At 38.5% G+C, this 20,131-nt stretch overlaps 1 protein-coding gene across 2 annotated transcripts in view; it reads right to left on the reverse strand.

Annotated features, from left to right (window-relative positions):
* Positions 1 to 5,172: 5,172 nt before the first annotated feature.
* Positions 5,173 to 20,131, reverse strand: part of PAXIP1 (PAX interacting protein 1) — a 31,417-nt gene continuing 16,458 nt past the window's right edge. For both annotated transcript variants that reach the window (XM_054274236.1, XM_054274237.1), the window contains exons 8-21: positions 19,531 to 19,625; positions 18,485 to 18,580; positions 18,027 to 18,164; positions 16,599 to 16,720; positions 15,452 to 15,636; positions 15,283 to 15,326; positions 12,843 to 12,910; positions 12,369 to 12,471; positions 10,033 to 10,201; positions 8,370 to 8,470; positions 7,091 to 7,225; positions 6,932 to 7,007; positions 6,372 to 6,436; positions 5,173 to 5,914 (exon numbers count right to left, since the gene is read on the reverse strand). In XM_054274236.1, the coding sequence (XP_054130211.1) occupies positions 5,903 to 5,914; positions 6,372 to 6,436; positions 6,932 to 7,007; positions 7,091 to 7,225; positions 8,370 to 8,470; positions 10,033 to 10,201; positions 12,369 to 12,471; positions 12,843 to 12,910; positions 15,283 to 15,326; positions 15,452 to 15,636; positions 16,599 to 16,720; positions 18,027 to 18,164; positions 18,485 to 18,580; positions 19,531 to 19,625 (1,409 nt within the window). In that variant the 3' untranslated portion in view covers positions 5,173 to 5,902. The remainder of the gene's footprint in view (positions 5,915 to 6,371; positions 6,437 to 6,931; positions 7,008 to 7,090; positions 7,226 to 8,369; positions 8,471 to 10,032; positions 10,202 to 12,368; positions 12,472 to 12,842; positions 12,911 to 15,282; positions 15,327 to 15,451; positions 15,637 to 16,598; positions 16,721 to 18,026; positions 18,165 to 18,484; positions 18,581 to 19,530; positions 19,626 to 20,131) is intronic.

The following is a 20,131-nucleotide window of genomic DNA, read 5'->3' on the forward strand; positions in this document are numbered from 1 at the left end:
CATTCTTTTCTTCTACCAAGATGAAGACAGATACTTCTTTAATAACTGGACTTCATTATATTGTCTGTTCCATGGGAGTAGAAATGCAATTCACAATACAAAGTTGTATCTTTTCCAAGGGGAAAAGGCTCTATAAACCCAACATGTTGAGATACTCATTGCAGAGAATCTGCTCCTGAGCAAACTGCTCCATTTCCACTCCAGAGCCCTGCTGTGAGCCCATGCTCATGTGAGGAACAGCCAAGCTGAAGAGCACAGATGGAAATGAGAGCTGCTGCTCATGCTGCAGACAGCAGCCTGGAGGGGTTACAGACTGTTCAGAGGCCAAGGACACAAAATATATTGCTTTTAATGCCCTAAACAGCACTTTTAATATGCTGGATAGTTTTCATACTGTGCTGAGTACTCTGTCAGAAAGAGCAGAATTGGGGAGGCAAGGTAAAGAAGTCTAGAGTCTGGAAAGTTTAATTCATGGCTACTGCAGCCTTCTCTAGGCAAAGAGGGAAAAGGAGCAAGGGGCAAAAGCAGTGTGAAATGTGAGAGTAGGAAGCACTGGACTGACCCACACTCACTGAATGAGAAGCAGAGAAGCAAGGTGCTGGTTTTGGCAGGGAGGTGGGAGTCTCACTCTGTCCAGGTGGAGTTGCATGGGTTTGTTGTGATTGAAACATTGCTGGAGAGGTGATTTCAATATGCCTTGGAGCCCAGCTGAGTGATAAGCAGGACAGGCCAGTACAGTCTGTACAGTCTGAGCTCTCCCCTGAGGTGATGTGAGCTCTAACTGTGCATCCCCTCAGATAAAGGATGCTGGAAGTGTGACGGTGTTCACAGGGGTCTGAGGATAAGAGAAGAGACAAGGATCTGACTCCATGTTTCAGAAGGCTTGATTTATTATTTTATGATATATATTATATTAAAGCTATACTAAAAAGAATAGAAGAAAGGATTTCATCAGAAGGCTGGCTAAGAATAGAATAGCAAAGAATGATAACAAAAGCTTGTGTCTCAGACAGAGAGTCTGAGCCAGCAGACTGTGATTGGCCATTAATTAGAAACAACCACATGAGACCAATCACAGATGCACCTGTTGCATTCCACAGCAGCAGATAACCATTGTTTACATTTTGTTCCTGAGGCTTCTCAGCTTCTCAGGAGAAAAAATCCTAAGGAAAGGATTTTTCAGAAAATATCATGGCTACGCTGGAAGAGCGTATGTCTGTTTTTGATCCCTCCCATTTTCTTCCGGCACATTCCAGTCACATCTGCAGAGTCTCTGCACAGACCTGCACCTGCCTGCAGGATCTGTGTGGCCACAGCCACACCCAGGTTTGAAGGCTGCTGAGTCACCACCCAAGGGCTCAGTGGCTGCACTGGCCCAGCTGAGCAGCAAAAACGAAGTTGGTTTGTGTCACATCTGTCACAGCCTTGCAGCTCCCAGCCCAGACACAGCTCAGTAACTTTTAAACCCCTCCTGACTTATCTGCAATTCAGATTTCTCCAGGCTGGCCTGGTGGCTCCAGCCTGCCTCTCTCCATGCTGGGCTGGAAGCCACAATTGTCACATGAAAAATCACACTTCTCTCCCTTTCTCCTTTGAAAATATTTCATTGCTTTAACAGAACATGGAAAATTCTGAGCTGCTTTGAAGTACATTTCATTTTTTTCAGAGGGTTCCTCTGGGTAAGGCTGACTGACTGACTTTGCCTGCTCTTATCACTGAGCTCCTCTTCCTTCCCTCTGCTCCACCCTGGCCTCTGGAAGGCTGCTGGGTTTCATTCTTTTGGGCCCCAGGGGTTAATCCAGCCTTCACAAATACAGTTCAATAGTTGTTTTTTCTTTCTGACATTTTTCTATCATCTCTCATGAAGGGACTATATGACATAGTTATTGTCAATAAAAAGCTGTGAGTTTATGAAATTTAAGTATCAAATCCCAAAACCATGAAAATGGTAAGGTTTTCTATTTGCTTATTAAGATGTTTGCAGTATCTGTAAGAAGAAAATTCCTGTCACCAGAAAGGGCTGTGTAATTGCCCACAACACTCCAAATTAAATAGAATTAAGTGAGGATCTGTCCTATGAAGACACAAAAAGCAGGGAGGGAAACTTCTGTTCCATCTCTTTCATAGAGCTGCCTCATTTAAAAGTCTTTTGGTTGAAATACTAATAAAATTTGGCCTCTTGAGCTTAAAATACTCCTTTTCTTTTTGGTGTAGCTTGCTACAAGGACAAACCCACTCAAAGCTGTTACTGGTGCTTCTTCCCTGGCAGACCCAGCCTGGTCTCTTTCTGAGAAAACACTGCTCAAAGATCAGAAAAATGTATCCTTTTGGTGAAGGTGGGAGCATTTTTCCAAGCATCCCTCACTCTTCACACTTGTCAGCATACACAGTATGCAGGTTAAAATTCTCTTTGAAGTGCTCATCCCCCGAGGGCTCAGTCCTCCAGGGAAAGCTCCTCTATGCCACTGAGGAAACTTCTCAACCATGTCTGTCCCTTGGGAGGAGCCTCTTGTGCTTCACAAAAAGAAGGTGAGAGCCAGACTCTGATGGAGGGGGTGTGGGGATGGAATGAGCATCACCAGCCTCTTGTGGAACCATGGATTTTCTGACTAAATACAGAGATTTTTTATTTATTTATTTATTTTCTGGAGGGTAGCAAAATACAGAAAACAAAATGCCCACAGAGGTTGTGGCATCTCCATCCTTTGAGATACTGGGCACTTAACCTCCAGAGCTCTACTCCAGATGTATTCTGGAAATCAGTTCCACAATTCTACTTGACAACTCACAGCAAGGAAAGCTGCACAGTAACCAGTGGAGACCATGTGTGCTTGGCTTCCAACCTATCCCTAACTGATGGAATGTCTTTGCTGTTAGACATGCTCTAATTTACCTTTAAATAACTATATCAGAATAGGTTTTCTACACAACTCAAGTTTTGTAGTTTGTATTACAGATCTTTTGCAACAACATGAAAAGGTACTTTTTTTTTCCCTGATACAGAGGACAGAATCACATAGATATCTGAGTGTTACACTTGAGTATGTTCCTAACAGCAATGCTGTACCAGAATACTCCATCAAAACCCTTTCTCTATCACTAATCACACACACAGTAACATCTGTGCAAGCCAGTTGGCTCTGGACAGCTCCTGTGGTTCTTGAAAGACTATTTCTTGGCAGGTTGTGTTTTTCACTCTAATTGAAAGGTTAATCAAATCAGTCATACTTGTATGTTGGCTAAATAAACGCACTGTCTTCACTGATCATGAAACAGATGCACTACCACTCATGTTTCCCAAGGGGTTCATTTGTTCCATGATCACATTTGGTTTTCTTCAAGCTTCTCTGTGCAGGATCTGACAGCATTTTGGATAGTTTTCATAAGGAAATTTACCTTGCAGATGCTACTGCATTCACATGTCTTAACTCCTAACAGCTTTTGGCAAAGGTATTACATATCCTCAACATTGCTTCATTGGAGAAAACGTGGAGGAAGCCAATCCTGCAAGAGGCTGAGAACTCATGAGCATAAATGCATCATGGAGTAGAGCAGTCTATGGTGCTGAGGCTGAAGCTGCCCACAAACCAAACCTGTTTTCCCTCAGTGAGGCTCTCATCCTCACTCAGCTGTTGCAGCAGATCTCTTTAGCTGCCAGGACCCAGTGGGGCAGTGTCTTGTGCCTTGGGCCTGACTTTGTGCACAACTGAGCTCACTCCTGACACTCTGACAACACTCCTGTCTCTAAAAGCAGCATTTACTGTTTGCTGGATCTATATAATAGGACAACACATCTCTGGGAAGGCAGACTTGCTGAGTGCATGACAGGTACAAATATGCATCCAAGTTAAGATCTATGTACCACAAAACTGTTAAGCATTCAAAAGCTGATAATTGTTCTAAAGGAAAAGGCACTCAAAAATCTTCCTGTCCCTTGGTAATGAGTACAGTGAAGAAAATCCCTTCATTCAAAGACATGAACACAGATTTAGATCATTTCAGTATTACATTCTTAAGTGGGAAAAAAGGTGCATTTATTTCTCCAGTAAAAATAGTATTCATGCAATGTATTATGATGTTCTTTAGGGTGGGATTAACTTTATTTATTTTCTGTGTTCTGAAAGATTCAGATAACTAAACTATGTTCAACTGCTGAGAGATGTGTCTCTGCAGGGCTCTTTTTAAGTCAGGTTTCAGAGATGTTCTCTCCCCTCTCCCTCCACTGACAGGAGACCAGACTTGCCAGGTTCACATCTCTGAACAATTTAAGTAATTTGTACCACAACTCATCAACCTACAGTTACCTCCCACTGCAGACTCTCCTTTTTTTTACTATTTTTAAAGTTAAAGCACAAAATCATATAACCAATTTCCAACCTTAGGTGTCCACATTACAGACTTTTGTTCATTTGTCTCATAATGAAAAGGAAGCTGCACTTCAGAGAGCTGAACATCACACTAAGAATAAACACAGACCCTGACATAAGTAAATGGCATTTGTGAAAAATTACCATTTCCTCCCATCCTTACCACACCTTTTTAACCTTTCATTCACTTTAAACCAATGTGACCAAAGCGCAACATTCTCATTTACCCCACTTTGCCACATTACAAAAGTCACACTGGTAGAAATGTTACCATTCCTGTGATCCCCACACAGCCCCTACTGCTCCCAAAAGAAAAGCCAAGCGCAGGAGCAGGTCAGGACAAGGATACAGGAGAGGAACCAGAGGCAGCAATAAAAGGCAACAGGCACACAGTGACCTCTGTGGGACCTCACTCATCGTGACATTTACTACCACTGTGTTCCTACAGCAGCAATTTGTCATTCACTTAAGCACTTTGTTCAAGTAAGGCACTGGGAGAAAGGCAACAGAATCAGTAAACCCAAGCACCAGCTGGATTTAAGCCACAGCACAAAAGAGATTTGAAATCAGTAATTTCCTTATGAGGGAGTGCAGATACTCACTTGTTTACACAGCATCAGAGCTGAATTGCCTTGATGATCAGAAAGAAAAAAAAAATTCTTTTAGGATCACTTTTCCATCTACTGGAATCTAAACTGATAAAAATGGTCAAATCAGATTATTAGCACTGTGTGTGTTTTAGGAAATACCACTGAATATAGATTCAGGAGACTGGTTTTGTAATATTTATTTAGTAAAACTCACTATACAAACAAAAGGTTATCACAACAGTGGAATATGCAGGGTTATAGTTTCTCCTTCAAGCTGCTTCTCTTCTTCAGTAAAAACACATATATACATTTACAATTATTTCCCTTTAAACACTGGGATTCATATATTAAAACATACCTGGTAAAATAAGCTTAAAATAATTTCACATTGCTTGGAAAAAGATTTGAGTAATTTACTCTTACCAGAGTGCCCTTGTTGCACAGTATTCAAAAAAATGAACGACCACTAAAATATAGAGTAAAACATTTAAAAGTACATTTATTTCAAATGTGGGCAAAATATCAATATAAAAGAAAATAGAGTATAAGAAATAAAAATAAAGTACAAAACATTTTCATCTTTGACATCCATAATTTAATAGATAGCAAGCCCTTTCATTTTTACATCCAAATTACACTTTTGGCTGAAGTACCATAATTTATTTTAAAATGCTTAAAAATGGGCTCATCATGATACCTAAAGTGGGCTCTTTTAAAATGGTAGTATAATACAAAACATAGTAAATTATGTTTCAGCATAATAAAATTACACATCCTAAAAAAGATGCAGTTTATTTTTGCTTTCCTGCTTTAAACTGCTCATCATCCCTAGGAAAACAGCTGGAAAACAGCATCCACAGGAAGTTCTAGTTGCTTTGTACAATGGCTGAACAGCTAGATATAATGCTCCAAGGATCCTGGAGCAGTAAGGCATTTTACTATCCATCAAGTAAATTTATATGTAAGCTTGTTAAGGAAGAATAACTGTAAGAAATGACAGCAAAATACAAATTCTATAAAAAACATGTATAAAGACACAGAGGCTTTACTGGTCCCTCCACTGCGTTTATCAAACAGGGTCTGTAATCTTCAGAAAAAGCTGCTTTCCTCATCTGAAAGTAACTTGTGCCAAATATTTCCCTTAGTGGCAAAGTTCTTTTCCCATTGCCTAATATTCTACTATTTACTAATATTTACTACTCCTTTGTGGCCACCCTGCCTTCCTTCTCCTTTGAAGTATTTCCCATCAAAAAGTAATTCCATACTGAATTTAAGCTAATTTCCTGGGTGTTAAACTACCCTACCAAGTAAATATTACATATCCTAAAAAATTACAAATAATTAGTTCTTAATTAAGAAAAACTTTTAGTAAACCATACTCCCCTAAGCAGCAGAATGTCTTTACACAAAAAGGATATGATTCATAATCCAGTGTTTGAGTAAGCACTCCAGTCAGGACAAACTCAGCATTGTGGACATCTGGAAATATCAAAATTCATACAGTTCACACAGAAATTCTGCCTCATTCTGCAGGTGTCTCACACCTGGCACTGTTACTAAATACAGTATTTCTTGGGGCTCTACACTAAAGTGAAAATAACTAAAGTGAAAACCTCTAACTCAGTTATGAATACTGAGATGGTGCTCTGGTTTCAGTTAATTTTCTTCTTAGTAGCTGGTATAGGGCTGTGCTTTGAATTTAGGATGAGAATAAGGCTGGTAACACACTGATGTTTCAGTTGTTGCTAAATGCAAAAATTTATGGTGATCTGTCTATAAGATAACTATTAGATATATCCAGCAAACAGCTGGCTTGGACTTCTCCATGGTTTGCAGGATAGTCCATGTATTCCTCTATTGGTATCTGAAAGCTTCAAAAGATCTCTGTATAATAATAATAATAATTGGGAAATAGGAAAAAAAATATCAAAGTAACAGTTATACTGTTCAATCACAACAAAAGCTTGTACCTACCTATGCCTCGTGCAAAATATTCTCGACATAAATGAAGGTCATTTTCACAGGAAATCAAGATTATCTCTGGCAAACTCTAAAGGAAAAAAAGGAATGGTTAGCTCAGAAGAACATGGTAAGGTATTATAAATAAATTTTAGAAAGCAACACTCAACACACTTTGTTCTGCTTATGCTCCATGAGTTTTCTAAAGGAAGGTTGTTTGGACAATACTTTTCCTCCTGCACACTCCACAATGGCTTTCATGGTGGAAAGACTGGGACAAATTCCAGGTGTAATGTAAAAATATTTCCCCTAAAAAGAGAAAAGAAAGAACAAGAAAAAGCATTATTATGCTGTTTGATTTCTGTAAAACATGAAGTTTTAATGTCATGTGACACTTTTATACAACAGGGCAGGCTTTGTAAGCTGGGGTTGGGCTTATGGACACAGATTCATCAGCTGATGAGTTGTCCTTAATTACTGCTGATGTTTCCCCTGACGGGGAAAATGCACAATTTTGATGAATTTGAACAGTTCAGGTGTGCCTATTTCTGAACCTGTAAAGTAAGAACTGCAGCTTGGTGAGGCACATCAGAACAATGCTCCTCACTTCTTTGAGCACAGGGACATCTCAAGTGTTACAAAAGAACTTTTATTTTTTAATTAACACTCAATTTATTACATTCTGACAAAAATTTTTCTACTACTTGACTGAGATAGGTGACCAAATCACAAAGCAGATTATCTCTGTTTATCAGCCAAGGATAAAAACCAGAAAACACCTTGCTATTTAACCTGCAAAACTGAGAGCAAAATGTAGCATTTAGACATAATAGAAAACATAGATCCTTATTCATTACAGGTAGAAAAAATACCTGCTTTAGGTGGTTCACCTCCATAAACAGTCTGTAATTCAGTTAGGCTGAAGAATCTTTAGCAACTCAGATCTCCAGAAACCTCTCTGCATTGTAATGTAATTTTAACCAGAGGCACAAAAACATCTCACACCATCCTAGCAAACAGCCTGGTGGAAATGCAGTCTCCAAGGAGATTCACACTACAACTCCCTGAGGCTGAGGGGCAAACTCACTCTCATACTCCCATTTCTATGGGCAAGTGCTCTGGCTGTGAGGCTGGTGTAAAAAAGAAAACAAAGAAAAGAAGTCTCTTCCATAAATGACTTTCTGCAAGAGCAATGTTCTGAATTTTGGAAGGGAACAAATATTCTGAGAATGCATGGTTAACATCTACAGGATCCAGTCATTCAGAGGGTTTACATCCACCCCAATGCTTAGGCAGAAAACAGGCATTAAGTCAAAACCAAAATTTACAACAAATGTTTCATGTTATATTCCAGCCTGCTCTACTGTTTCAGATATAAAACCTGCAGTTCCGATGCTGAAAAAATCAGGTTAAAAAACTCTCAAGTATTTAAATGCTGTGGTAAACTGCATACCTTGAACAGTGGAGCTACTTGTGCTCTCTTTAGAGACTCCTCTAAACTGAAGCAGAAAAGCACCTCAGCTTCAGCATCTCTGAGCACAAAGTTCTGCTCATCTGAAAAAGAAACACTGATGATGTGGCACACAAAACAGACATCCCCATGGCCCAGGATGGAATCTGAGCAGAACATCCTGGTGGCAGAGTGGCTCTGACTGGCAGACACCTACTTGAATTTAACATGATTAAAATGTCCCTCTTCAGTAGGCTTCTTACAAAGGTGACAGCCAAATACTTAGGGAATTAAACTGTGTTTTACACTTGCATAGCTAACAACAATCACTGTCCTATCAAGTCCCTTTTTCTAATTTATTGGAGGCACTTGCAAATTTTTATTTTTTGATTTTCTGCAAAGGAGAATGTGAAAGTAGAAGGATTAAGTCTAAATTCAAATTACTGTGACCACCTATGGGAGCCCAGAAACTGTCTTCAAGTCCTCACACAGTCTTAACAGAAAGAACTTTTCATCTGTTTTATTTGTCCTGCAACTCACCCAATTTTTCTTCTTTTATTAGGGATGGAATTTCAGTCTTTATCTTTCCACAAAAACTATGTCAAACACATTTCTAAATCAAATTTAATCCAAAACCTCTAGGTATAAAAACCAAGTCAAAAAAATTATACAGAGAACAAATTGGTCTGCCCAAGGACAATTCTGACAACTTGCTAGGGACAGTCTTAATACTCTTCCAAGGGACAAAATAAACAGTTAAGACAATTTTTGTAAACAACTGCTGTATTTTCCATCATTACAGCAGGTACAAAATTGGAACCAACCCATTAGCCACAAATCAACCTAATTTCAGAAAATAAGTAAAGTACTTCAAGTACTAGATCACAACAGCCATCCTAAATCCCCTGATTTTCTTCATCTTCTAAGAGTTTTCAAATTAATCAGTTTCTCAGTTCACTGATGCTGAAATAAGCAAATTGCCTTCCTGAGATTTCTAAAAATGCTTGCTTGGTTTATTAGTTAATGATCCATAGATTCAAGTTTTTACAGTGATTAGCCAGTGATGTTATACATTTTTTCTTACAATTATAAATGCACAAAACAATCATCACCATAAACCAAATAATCACCCTCTCAGAAAGGGTGAATTAAAAAATAGGGTGAATTAAAAAATGTAGCCATAAGTAAAAACCTACAAAATGGCTACACAAGAAAGAAATAGGATATTTAACAATATCCAATCATTTAATCACTCTAACACTAACTTTTTAAGTGTGTTTTTCTCTCATTTAAGGGGAAAAAAACTGTATTAAAACAAATGAAAATTAAATGAAACAAAATATTCTGCTGAAAGAGAACCTGATTAAAAAAACCTCATAATTCTTGTGACAGCTTTGCTTAACCATACTAAGACAACCTTCTAACTCAAGTGAAATACAAACTAGCTGCTAATATAATAATTTAAAAAACTTTGCAAATTATTCTTCAAGAGGTGTGAATGATGACAATCAGACTTGTTGTAGAATTAAAATTTCTCTTTTCAAAAGCTGAACTCCTTAGAAAACTGGTAAAAAACACTGAAGTCAGAAGACAAAACAACAAAATATATTTAAATATGTCAGTGAACATTTATTTTACTGTAGGAATTGACACTAATTTAACTTACCAACAAATTTCTGGCATTTGAAACATTCTTCTAACCACTCAGGAGTTACTATGTGCTTGACTACAGAAATTGCTGTCAGGAATTTGACAGTTCGGGTCACTTTACTGGCAATGAGATGGGTGCACTTCTGGGCAGAGTCTGCTACTTCACCCCCAAGGATGTACAGTTTCTGAAAGTTGTACAAAACACAAACCAGAATGGAATAGTTGTTAAAAAAATAGAGGGGAAAAAGAAACTTAATATCATATCATCTCATCAAATAAAACTAAGCCCCTAATGAAATAGTAAATGTAGATTTATGTGTTACAGCAATTCCTTTACTCAAGCTGATTGATTCAGACAGAATTTACAGCCACTGGAAATCCAGGTATTTCCAGACATAAATATCACCTGGCAAGATTGAAAACAATTTCCCACTTCTGCAGGTTTTTGATTTTGGGTTGTGCTTTTTTAAAGCAAGGAACTAACTGTAAGACACAAATTAATTTTTTTTTTTCAGTGAAACAGGATATTAAATGTAAAGTATGCAACAGTAAGAATCTATAATAATTTTGCTCTCTTCTGTAGGTGTGTACAGTACACACTGTAGCTACAGCAGTATACACAGTAGCTACAGCAAACTTAATTTTGCTATGTTTTCTTTAAAGAGAAAAGCATCTCATGAAAAAGACATATTCCACATGCATTTTTGATGATACTGAGCAACTATTCTCTTTTCCTTGGTTAAGCCACCAAACTCAAACTAGCTCCTCACAGTTGCTACCTTATCAATTAAGCCAGTCATTATTTAAAGGAATGAGTGACACAATGAATGAGGTGGTGAGGCACATCAGATTACCACAGGTGTCAGAGATAAAGAGTGCTCCCCTCATAAAAATTTCAAGGATAAAAAAATATTTGGACAGCTTTAGTAACCATGCACCCTGGATTTCTGATTGAGACAAACAATTTGCACAAATAAATAAAACCCACACCAATATCTATAAGTATAAATATTTAACAGACTAGGGTTTTTATTGCATGAATGCTTGGGAGTCCCAAAGCAAGAAGGCCTAAGGGTTGGTTAGGTTAGAAGGCCAAAGAGGTCTCTGACACCCTGTGCACTCCACTGCTCTGATAATGATGAGCACAAAGGACAGGGACAGTGCTTGTGGCTCTTCTCTACCATGCTCTGATGGTTTGCATAAAGATGACCCATGAAAGTATTATTTAATGACATTGAACCTCTCCACTATTTACCTCCTTCCTGGTAACAAACACTCAGTGAACAGGACATTGCACCCCTCTGAAAGGCACAGGCTGCTTTTCTGTGTTCACCTCAAGCACTCACACTTGTGAGTGCAGACCTTGCAAGGCTTCCACCCTGACGTAGAAGGGACCCTTTGGCCATACAGGTACAAAGATCATCCTCCATCTCAGTGAGATGAGGAATATCCAGCCCCAGTTAGGTACCTAAACTCTGCAGGGTTTTGATTTCATCAGTGCTGACAGGTTTACATTCAACTTCATAAGCTTTGAGGCTGAGGTTGATTTTTTTAAATTTGTGAGCCATAGCTGTTCCCAAAACGGATTCTCTATATAATTAACCTGGAACCAACACAACAGAAACAAGAAGTTGATACTGGAACTTTATGGGATACACTGAAAAACATTTTATGTCCCAAAATACTCAGTATCAAGCTTCAAATGCTACAAGGGAAAAAAGACCTCTGAAGCTGAACAACTTTAAAAACAAGTATAGGTGTATTAAAGAAAATATTTTATATTTTTGAGGACATCAAAGTGGGTATTTCTAGGAAATGTAGTAACTCAAACTAGGCCTCAGTTACTTCTCATTATCTGAATGTCATAAATAATTTACACTTAAGTTTTAGCAGAGCTTTATTAGGGAACAGAACAAAACCTTCACAGGAACTTCTCTCACACCTGCCATAAGCTTTGTCATCAGCTGTCTTTGAAGCATTTGGTACTACAGACAGCAACTCCACTAGAAGAGTCCTGGCTCTTATCCAGTACCACTATCCACTGTTTTTCTCACCTAAATTTGGTCATGAAATTTGCTGATTTAAAAACAAATCTGGAAAGGGCTTTCTTGCTTTTTAAAGCAGTCCTACAGAAAGAAAAAGCAAGTAGCACAGTAGTGTAAAGTAATTAACTAAAGGAGAACAGCTACCAAATAAAAATCATTTCACATAAACCTACCCTAACCTCAGGGCTGGTAAGTACTGGTTTTTATCCACTAGGTATATGCTTATCAAGTCTTAGCAAAAATTCAACATCCATAAAAACTGTCAGATGTTTCAATGTAGTTCACAAGAGATGAAGCTGAAAATCACCTTAATGTACTGTTGCACTTGCATAGGTTCAAATCCTGTGAAGAGCACCATTGGTGTCAGCTCAGGGGTGAGTTTCTTAGTAGGTGGAGGCAGGTCTTCAATCCTACAGAAAATGGGAAATACAGCACAATGTGACATTTGGGCCCAAGGCTGCAGAACTGTCATTTTAAAATTTAGACATTCACACTTTTGCAAGTTTCACCAATGGAATGACCCAGATGAATGAGAATTAGGCATAACTTTTTCTGAAAGAAAAAATCACCATGCAGAGAACATGAAATATTCTCATACTCTTTCTGCACTCTCCCAACTCTCCCAGTTATTGTTTTATTCCTGCCAGCTGAGGAACTGGCAACATCCAAAGCCACTGAGAGTTATTTCAGTGAGCAGGGCACAGGATGGTGCAGGCTGATGGGCAGCTGACACTTCTGAGGAACAGTCAATAAAGGGGCATTGACTGCTCACTGTTCTTACCTCGCTCTTTTGGAAGACGGCTGAAGACTGGCTTCATTCTGCTTTGGTTTCAAAGGCAACCTCACTCCCTGAAATCAGACCAGTCACATGTTTAGATATGAATTAAACAGGGAAAATGACTTTTATCCTGAATTAATCACAAATGAAAATTACACCCTGCTGCTGTATATGGGGTACCTAATACTGACACAACATGGCCAACAGCAATGCTGAGATTGAGCCAAAGCTTCTCCACAAACCTGGGTAACCCTGCAAGTGCACACCAAATAAAATATTGTGGGACTTTTTTCCTTTAAATAACACTGCTAATTATCAATGGAAGAGCCAATGAATTAAATGAGGAAGAGACTTAAAAGCCTGTCCATTTGTTAAGTAAATGAAGACTACAATATTCTTCCTGGTGCTAAATTTAATGGAATGGTAATATCCCAGGAAATACTGTTATAAACTCAAGTTTCCTAACTACATAAACAGAAGCTGGAGAGAAAGTGCCATCTCCTCAGTACTAGATCAGCCCCCAGAGCACGTGCCCAGGAGTGATCAAATGTAGCTTTTAGGTTCTCCTTGGTCTGAGTAACTTGAAACCACAGCTCCCAGGTGGAGGAGTGTGTGACATCTATTTCTTTCTAACCTTCAATACCTGAAATGCAATGAAGAATGCTAAGAGGCACATGACCAGAAAGACAGGCAGCATTGCACCAGCCTTGCTGTGAGAATGTTCCTTTGGGAGGAACAAGCCACAGGGGTTTGCTCCCAGCTCTCAGGCCAGGCATTTTTATGCTAGTAGGCCCATAGCATGAGTAGCTGGAAAGAAAATGCACATATTCACATTTTGACAGACATTTCAACTATGAAAATGCAAGAGGTAGATGGCATCAACAGCATCTGACAAGACAGCTGTCCTCAGAAGAGGACCCCAAACCCCAAGACAAATAGAAATGTCTCCTGTGAAGGAGTGAAGCACCTTGTCCTCCCTGACACTTCCACATGCCCAGCATTTTGTACTACCAAACCACATTCCTGTGTGGGCACCCAGAGGGCAGCTGGACTAGATTGTCTCCAGAAGCTCCTTTCAATCTGAATCACAAAACTCCCACCTCACATGGGCCAGAAGGGTCCCCATATAAATACAGAGGGGGAGGTACTAAATTACCCATCCAACCCCTGAGGTTTCCATTTGCTACACAAGACAAAACATGGACAAAAATCTGCTGTGACTGACCCACACAAAGAATGTATCCAGTTTTAAAATGAGCTCAACTGCTATGTGGGTGCAAAGGGGGGTGGTAAGAAAACCAAAACTGAGTTAGTTAAAAGCTATTTTAAATCCTAATACTGGTTACTGAACCTTCTCAAGGACTTTTTTCTTTTGTAACAGCAGAATGTTTTCCAACTTCAAGAAAATACGAAGACCACGAACTTTTAAAAGCATTTAGTTTTCTAAATGAGAGTTTTCTACAGGCCCATGAAACAAATCCACAAGGGTCTATAAGAAGAATGTTTCAAACTTATGGTCAGGAAAACAGTAGTGCCTATTTCTAGAGCTGAAAGATATTCAAGCTACAGTGCCCAGAATCCCCATTTAAAACATTGCTACAAATTGCATTTTGAGAGTTACTGAGCAGCTCTTTTCTGAAGAGTTTACAAACTGACTGAGATACATATGATCCAAACACAAGAGGTGAGGCAAAACGTTTTTGTGCAATATAAAATGTCATCTAAGAGTCTCCTGTAGTACCAATTTGCCTACATCAAGACACACTGTGAAAAATTGAGTATAAATTGGAAATGGGAGGAAAATTTACAATACAAAAACATGAGATGGGTGTAAGGGCTGACAGGGAAACTGCAGCTTAATCTGAATATGCAGAAAACTTACATTTTGCACGGTTCACAAAATACCATTCATGACAAAAATTTAGTTCTCTTGTATATTTTTCAAGGTACAATTTTTCATTGTTCATTCCCACTGATGTTTCAGGGTTATCAACTACACTTCTTAGGATGTATGGTATATTTTTAAATCTTAAAATACATGGTATATATGGTCATAGTTTTAATTCTTAGTATATATCAGAGAGATGATATGAAGTAGTAGCACTTACATTATGTATCATACTTAAAATTCAGCCAATATTCTAACAAAATTCTTACTGATTTGGGGTGTTCTGTCTTAAAAATCCTTATGTGGTCTCATTTATAGAGTATCAGGTACTGAAAAGTACTAAGGTCTGATGTAGAAACTGAAGAGTGAAACATCTAGCCTAAGGTGTGCCAACAGTAACTTAATTTTGTGTATCTCACTAAAATTCCTTAATTTTGCAAAAGATTATTCTCAGATTCCTAAAAAAAAAAAAAAAAAAAGTACAACCAGGAGCTTCAGCACAGGCAAGGAGTGATCTTACCAAAACAGCTGTATATATACAATAATTCAACATACCATTAGAAGTTCTGGTGACACCTTTAACGGGACTCTCCAAGCATCTAAGGAACGGAGAACAGAACAAAAATGACAACACTGCTGAATTATTTCTACCAGAGCAAACACGCTCCCGCTGATGGAACAGGCACATAAAACACTGCAGAGCAGAGGGGTCTGTGACTCTTACCCAGCAGGTTGAGCACCAGGTGCTGGCTGGGGGAGAGGGGGTCCTGGAGGTTGAAGACGGTGTAGCGGCTGTGCTGGATCTGCCGCAGCGCCTCGAAGTTGCCCAGCAGGATGTCACAGAGCCACTGCGCGTTCACGCACGGGATCCGCCACTCCTTGGCCTTCTCGTACTTCAGCCCGCTGGCCCTTGGTGGGCAGAGAAGGAGAAAAGGAATTTGTATTGCAAAGAAATTGGTGCAAATAGGAATTTTTAATAATAAACCTAAAATATCAGTGGTTTTTATTGGTCTATTGTTTGTTTGAACTGCGACAGAGGAGATACTCCAAAAAATGGTTTTGTTCTATGTGTCAGAACGAGTCAGGGGAGAACTTCTGCTGCAAATGGAATCTTTAGACCTGGATTTAAACTTTCCCTCCTCCAATGTTTTAGAACAATTATTAAAAAAGGTATTTTATTTATGGATGATCTAAGAGCATCACTTAGTAATATTATAAAATAGGAAAGTTAGAAATTACTTCTGTTTTGCCTGTGTTCAGAAGGCCAAATTATCACTTAATATATGCTGTAATTTAGTTCAAGAAACAACACCACTAAGTTTATTGTTATCAAACTGCAGAATTGATTACAATTAACAATTTTATAACGAGCCACACGTAGCACCTCACTGTGGTGGTGTTTGAAGGTCCCCAGGACGAGGGAAGAGATGAGAAACTTGACTCCATGTTTCAGAAGGTTGATTTATTATTTTATGATATGTATTATATTAAAAGAAAATTACATATTAAAACTGTACTAAAAAAAGGAGACATCAGAAAGCCAGAAAGGAATGAATAATAAAATATCGTGACAGATTCAGAGAGTCTGACACAGATGGCTGTGATTGGCCATTAATTAAAAACAATTCACATGCAACCAATCAAAGATGCACCTGTTGGTAAACCATCTCCAGACCACATTCCACAGCCATCAGATAGTTATTGTTTACATTTCTTTTCTGAAGCTTCTCAGCTTCTCAGGAGAAAAATCCTAGCGAAAGGATTTTCATAAAATATCACAGTGACACTCAAATTCAGAGCGGCACCACCTGGCAAGAGGCTGCTGAGAAAGCAAGGAGTGTAAAGCAGGGACTGTGCAGTGCAGCACTTACTCTTTGCAGATGAGAACTGTATTGCTGCGACACAGGTAGCCCGTGTATTTGGCACCTGCCAGGTAGGCCATGAGCTTGAGGTCATCTCTGTCACTGTCAACAAATCCTGTCACTGAGATTATCTGCAGGCAGAAAGACAGTTTTAAGTAACTGAACATTGATGGCACTTATAAAACACTCCCATGAAAAATATGTTTCCATGACTAACTTTTTACATTACAATGAAATGCACAGCATGGTGTGTAAAGCACTCAATTAAAGCGTGGCTTGTAGGATACAAACAGTACAATTTAAAAGTGATTTGTTTATACATAAAAACTTCAGTCTTCTGATTCAGGAAGAATCATTTTCATTCTTCTGGTCAGCTTTTTCTTATTTACAGAGACCACAGCATTATTATGGAAGAGCTCAGAGCTAATTTGTTTTTTACATGTCTGCCATGTCTGTCATCTTCCTTCTGCTGCTGTTTACATAGAGGCACACACAAAAAAATGCTTACACTTGCTTGCTCTAGTCTAAAAATATGAAAACTGTGCTCTACTCTGCAATAAAGCCAAATAAACTCTGCTAGCTGATCATAGGTGGTGAACTGTAATTCCACATCTTCCATTATTATCTTTAATCCTGACAGGTTTTTGGTTTTGCCATTCTCACCTTTTCTTTAGGGAAAGGTAACAGTACTTCTGTTTAAAACTGTGTTTATTACATTGCATATTACATTTACTACTAACCACTGAGAAAACACACATGTTGTTATATTCTGATTTTCCCAAATCTGTATTTCTTTTTATGCCAGTCAGGACAGGCTATCAGCAAGGTCATCATCCCATATGTCTGCATCCAGCACAAAGAAATCCAATGCCAAGACATACTTTGGCATCTTGGTTTATACAGCATAACACATTCCAAGATGCCTCTCAATGAACTGGAGTTTTCCAATTCCACAAAATTCCACTTTCACAGCTCCTCATTGCACAGGCAATGGAACTGTGACCTCCTATCCTCTGATTAGCAGCACAGGCTTCCTTTTTAGGTATTTGCTAAGCACTGACTAAGAAAAACCCTTAAAAATCCTCTCAAAATCCTGGGTTATGGTGAGGAAGCACACGCTGTTCAATGTGCTGCTGCTATAAATGTGCAGCCTGGATTGCTGCTACCTTGCTGTGTGTAAGTCAGGCAATCTTTGTCTCAGAGTGTCTCAGAGTAACTCACAAAGGCAGGTGTTACTCCTCACCACTCTGAACTCAGGGAGACTTGCAAAGCACTGACAAACACCTGGCAGCACCACCACATCAACACAGCACCTTAGGATTAACAGAAGCTTTTCTTCCAAGGAAAAAGAAATGTGTAAAGCACTTTCTGGCTCTGTTTTAATGCTGCTCATGGAATGAAGCAAGCATTCTTTCAAAGTAAGCTTTTCATTCTTACATGTTGAGAACATGGCTTTCCTCCTGGTGGAAATGCCACTGGAAAATGAAGGGCTTGATGAGGTGGGACCATCTTCTTCTTCTTCAAGATTGCATTCAGCCAGTGTGCTGTAATACATCTCTTCCTTTCTCTTAAAGCCTAGGAACACAGGCACAAATAGCTTTTAAAACCCAAAATACATGCTTTTTTTTTTATACTTTTTCTACAAATTAAAACTTAGATTGTAATTGTTTTTCTCTACATTTTAGATGCCTCTTTCTCATAGCATCTTCCTTAGTGCTCTCTGGAACAAGTCTACTACACACACTATGAAAGTTTGTACCCTAAAAAACCACAAATAATAAAAAGCAATGAGAAACTTTATATTTGCTGTCTAAGCAAGAAGCACACAGTGCAAAGGCCTGCTTTCCCAGTGATAAAATGAAAGCATGCACCCAGCAGGTTCCCAGCTGGCTCACCTGAGCATACATGTTACTGACTTGGCTTTCACACAGAAGGTGAGTACATCTGCTCGTGAGGGTTGGGTCCACTGTCCCACCGTGTGCTTGGATCATCTGGCAAGAGAGCAAGTGCAGAACTTCTAGGATATAACTATTTTTACATGACATTAAGAAACAAAAAGTCTGAAATGAAAGTCCACCCTTTAGGACACTGCCATCATTAGCATCACTTCACTGAAGAGCTACCCCCCAAAACTAGGTTTGTTATCTAGCTTTAGAACAATTTTGAAAACAAAACAGAAAATTAAATATGCGGCTTTTCACTGAACAAAAAGTCTATTTTTTAGAAGAAATGGAAAAAAATAAACAAAATAAAGATATATAAACAAAAATAACCCTTCTCATGTTTTTTATGTTTTGCAGTATAACTATTAAACAATTTTTCATGAACTATTCAATTCTATCTCAGCAATAAACACAAGTGCTGTTAAAAATGTCAACAGCTTACTTGATTATGCAAAATTGTAGGGAAAATTCAACTATAAAATCCATCAGAGGTTTCTGAAGAACATCAAAGTCCTCTTATTTAGGAAAGGATACAATCAGATTTTTCTGAAAAATAGAAGTTGGCAAAAAAATAGAAACACTCTATTCTTCCATCTTATTCACTCAGGTGGATACCTCACAGGCTACTAAATGCCAAAATTATATGCAAAAAAGAATGTTTTTATACAATCAAGTTAAAGCTAGACAGCGATGCTATATTACATTTGCTGTACTACAGCTGCCTGATTAAAGCATAAATAACTGGGAAATAATTAAGGCTGCAACTTATTTAGATCATGTTCTGATTGAAGACTTAATTCAACCAGGCTGCACACCTCAAGTATTTCTATTACTTTTTCTGGGCAGCAGCAGTTGAAGATTTTTTTTTAGTTTGTAACAGAAGAATTACACAAAAGGATGCCTAAAGAAGAGTGAACAGAAGTACTTCCAATGTTCTCTTTTAGAATTTAGGGACTATGACATCATGTTATGTTATATTATATTATGCACAATCTTACCCGTTTCCAGGTCGCTAGCAGCTGCTTGTCAGGCATCTGCTCCGGGTAATCAGCAATTGCAAAGACACAGCCCAGTAGGAAATACTCTTCTGGAACTGCAATAGTTTGGCACATAAAGAACAAACAATTAAAAACTTCAAAGTCTGAAGAATTCATTTCAAAATACATTTGCTACACTGACCTCCTCCTATTACCAGGTTATAAACCTCTTTTAAGTTCCCTGGAAAAAGTAGGATCCAAAATTCCAAAGCTGAAAGCCTTTAAGGCACAGCTCAACCCAGAGTCTGATTTTGTTAAGAGTAGGATTTTTTCCTGGATGAAGAGGGGCTAAAGGGTCACCAGAAAGAAAAGATAAAACTACTTCATCTTTTATAGAGATCAGCTATGAACAGCCAAAACAATCATAAAGCTTTCAGTTCTACTATTAATTCAAAGCAAGGTGTAACAATTTTCCAAAACTGAATCTTCAATAATTTACTGGTATTTCTGTAGCTGTTTGAAAGTTTCCCCCTCCCCCTCTTCCAAAGGAAAGTTTTAAAACAATTGTGCTATGCATATACTAACACTGTTCTGAAAATAGGTTGTGTGCTTGTGGTATCAA

This window comes from Melozone crissalis, unplaced genomic scaffold (assembly GCF_028551555.1).
Source record: "Melozone crissalis strain CALT ecotype California unplaced genomic scaffold, PUWL_Pcris_2 ptg000016l_1, whole genome shotgun sequence".
Classification (NCBI taxonomy): domain Eukaryota; kingdom Metazoa; phylum Chordata; class Aves; order Passeriformes; family Passerellidae; genus Melozone; species Melozone crissalis.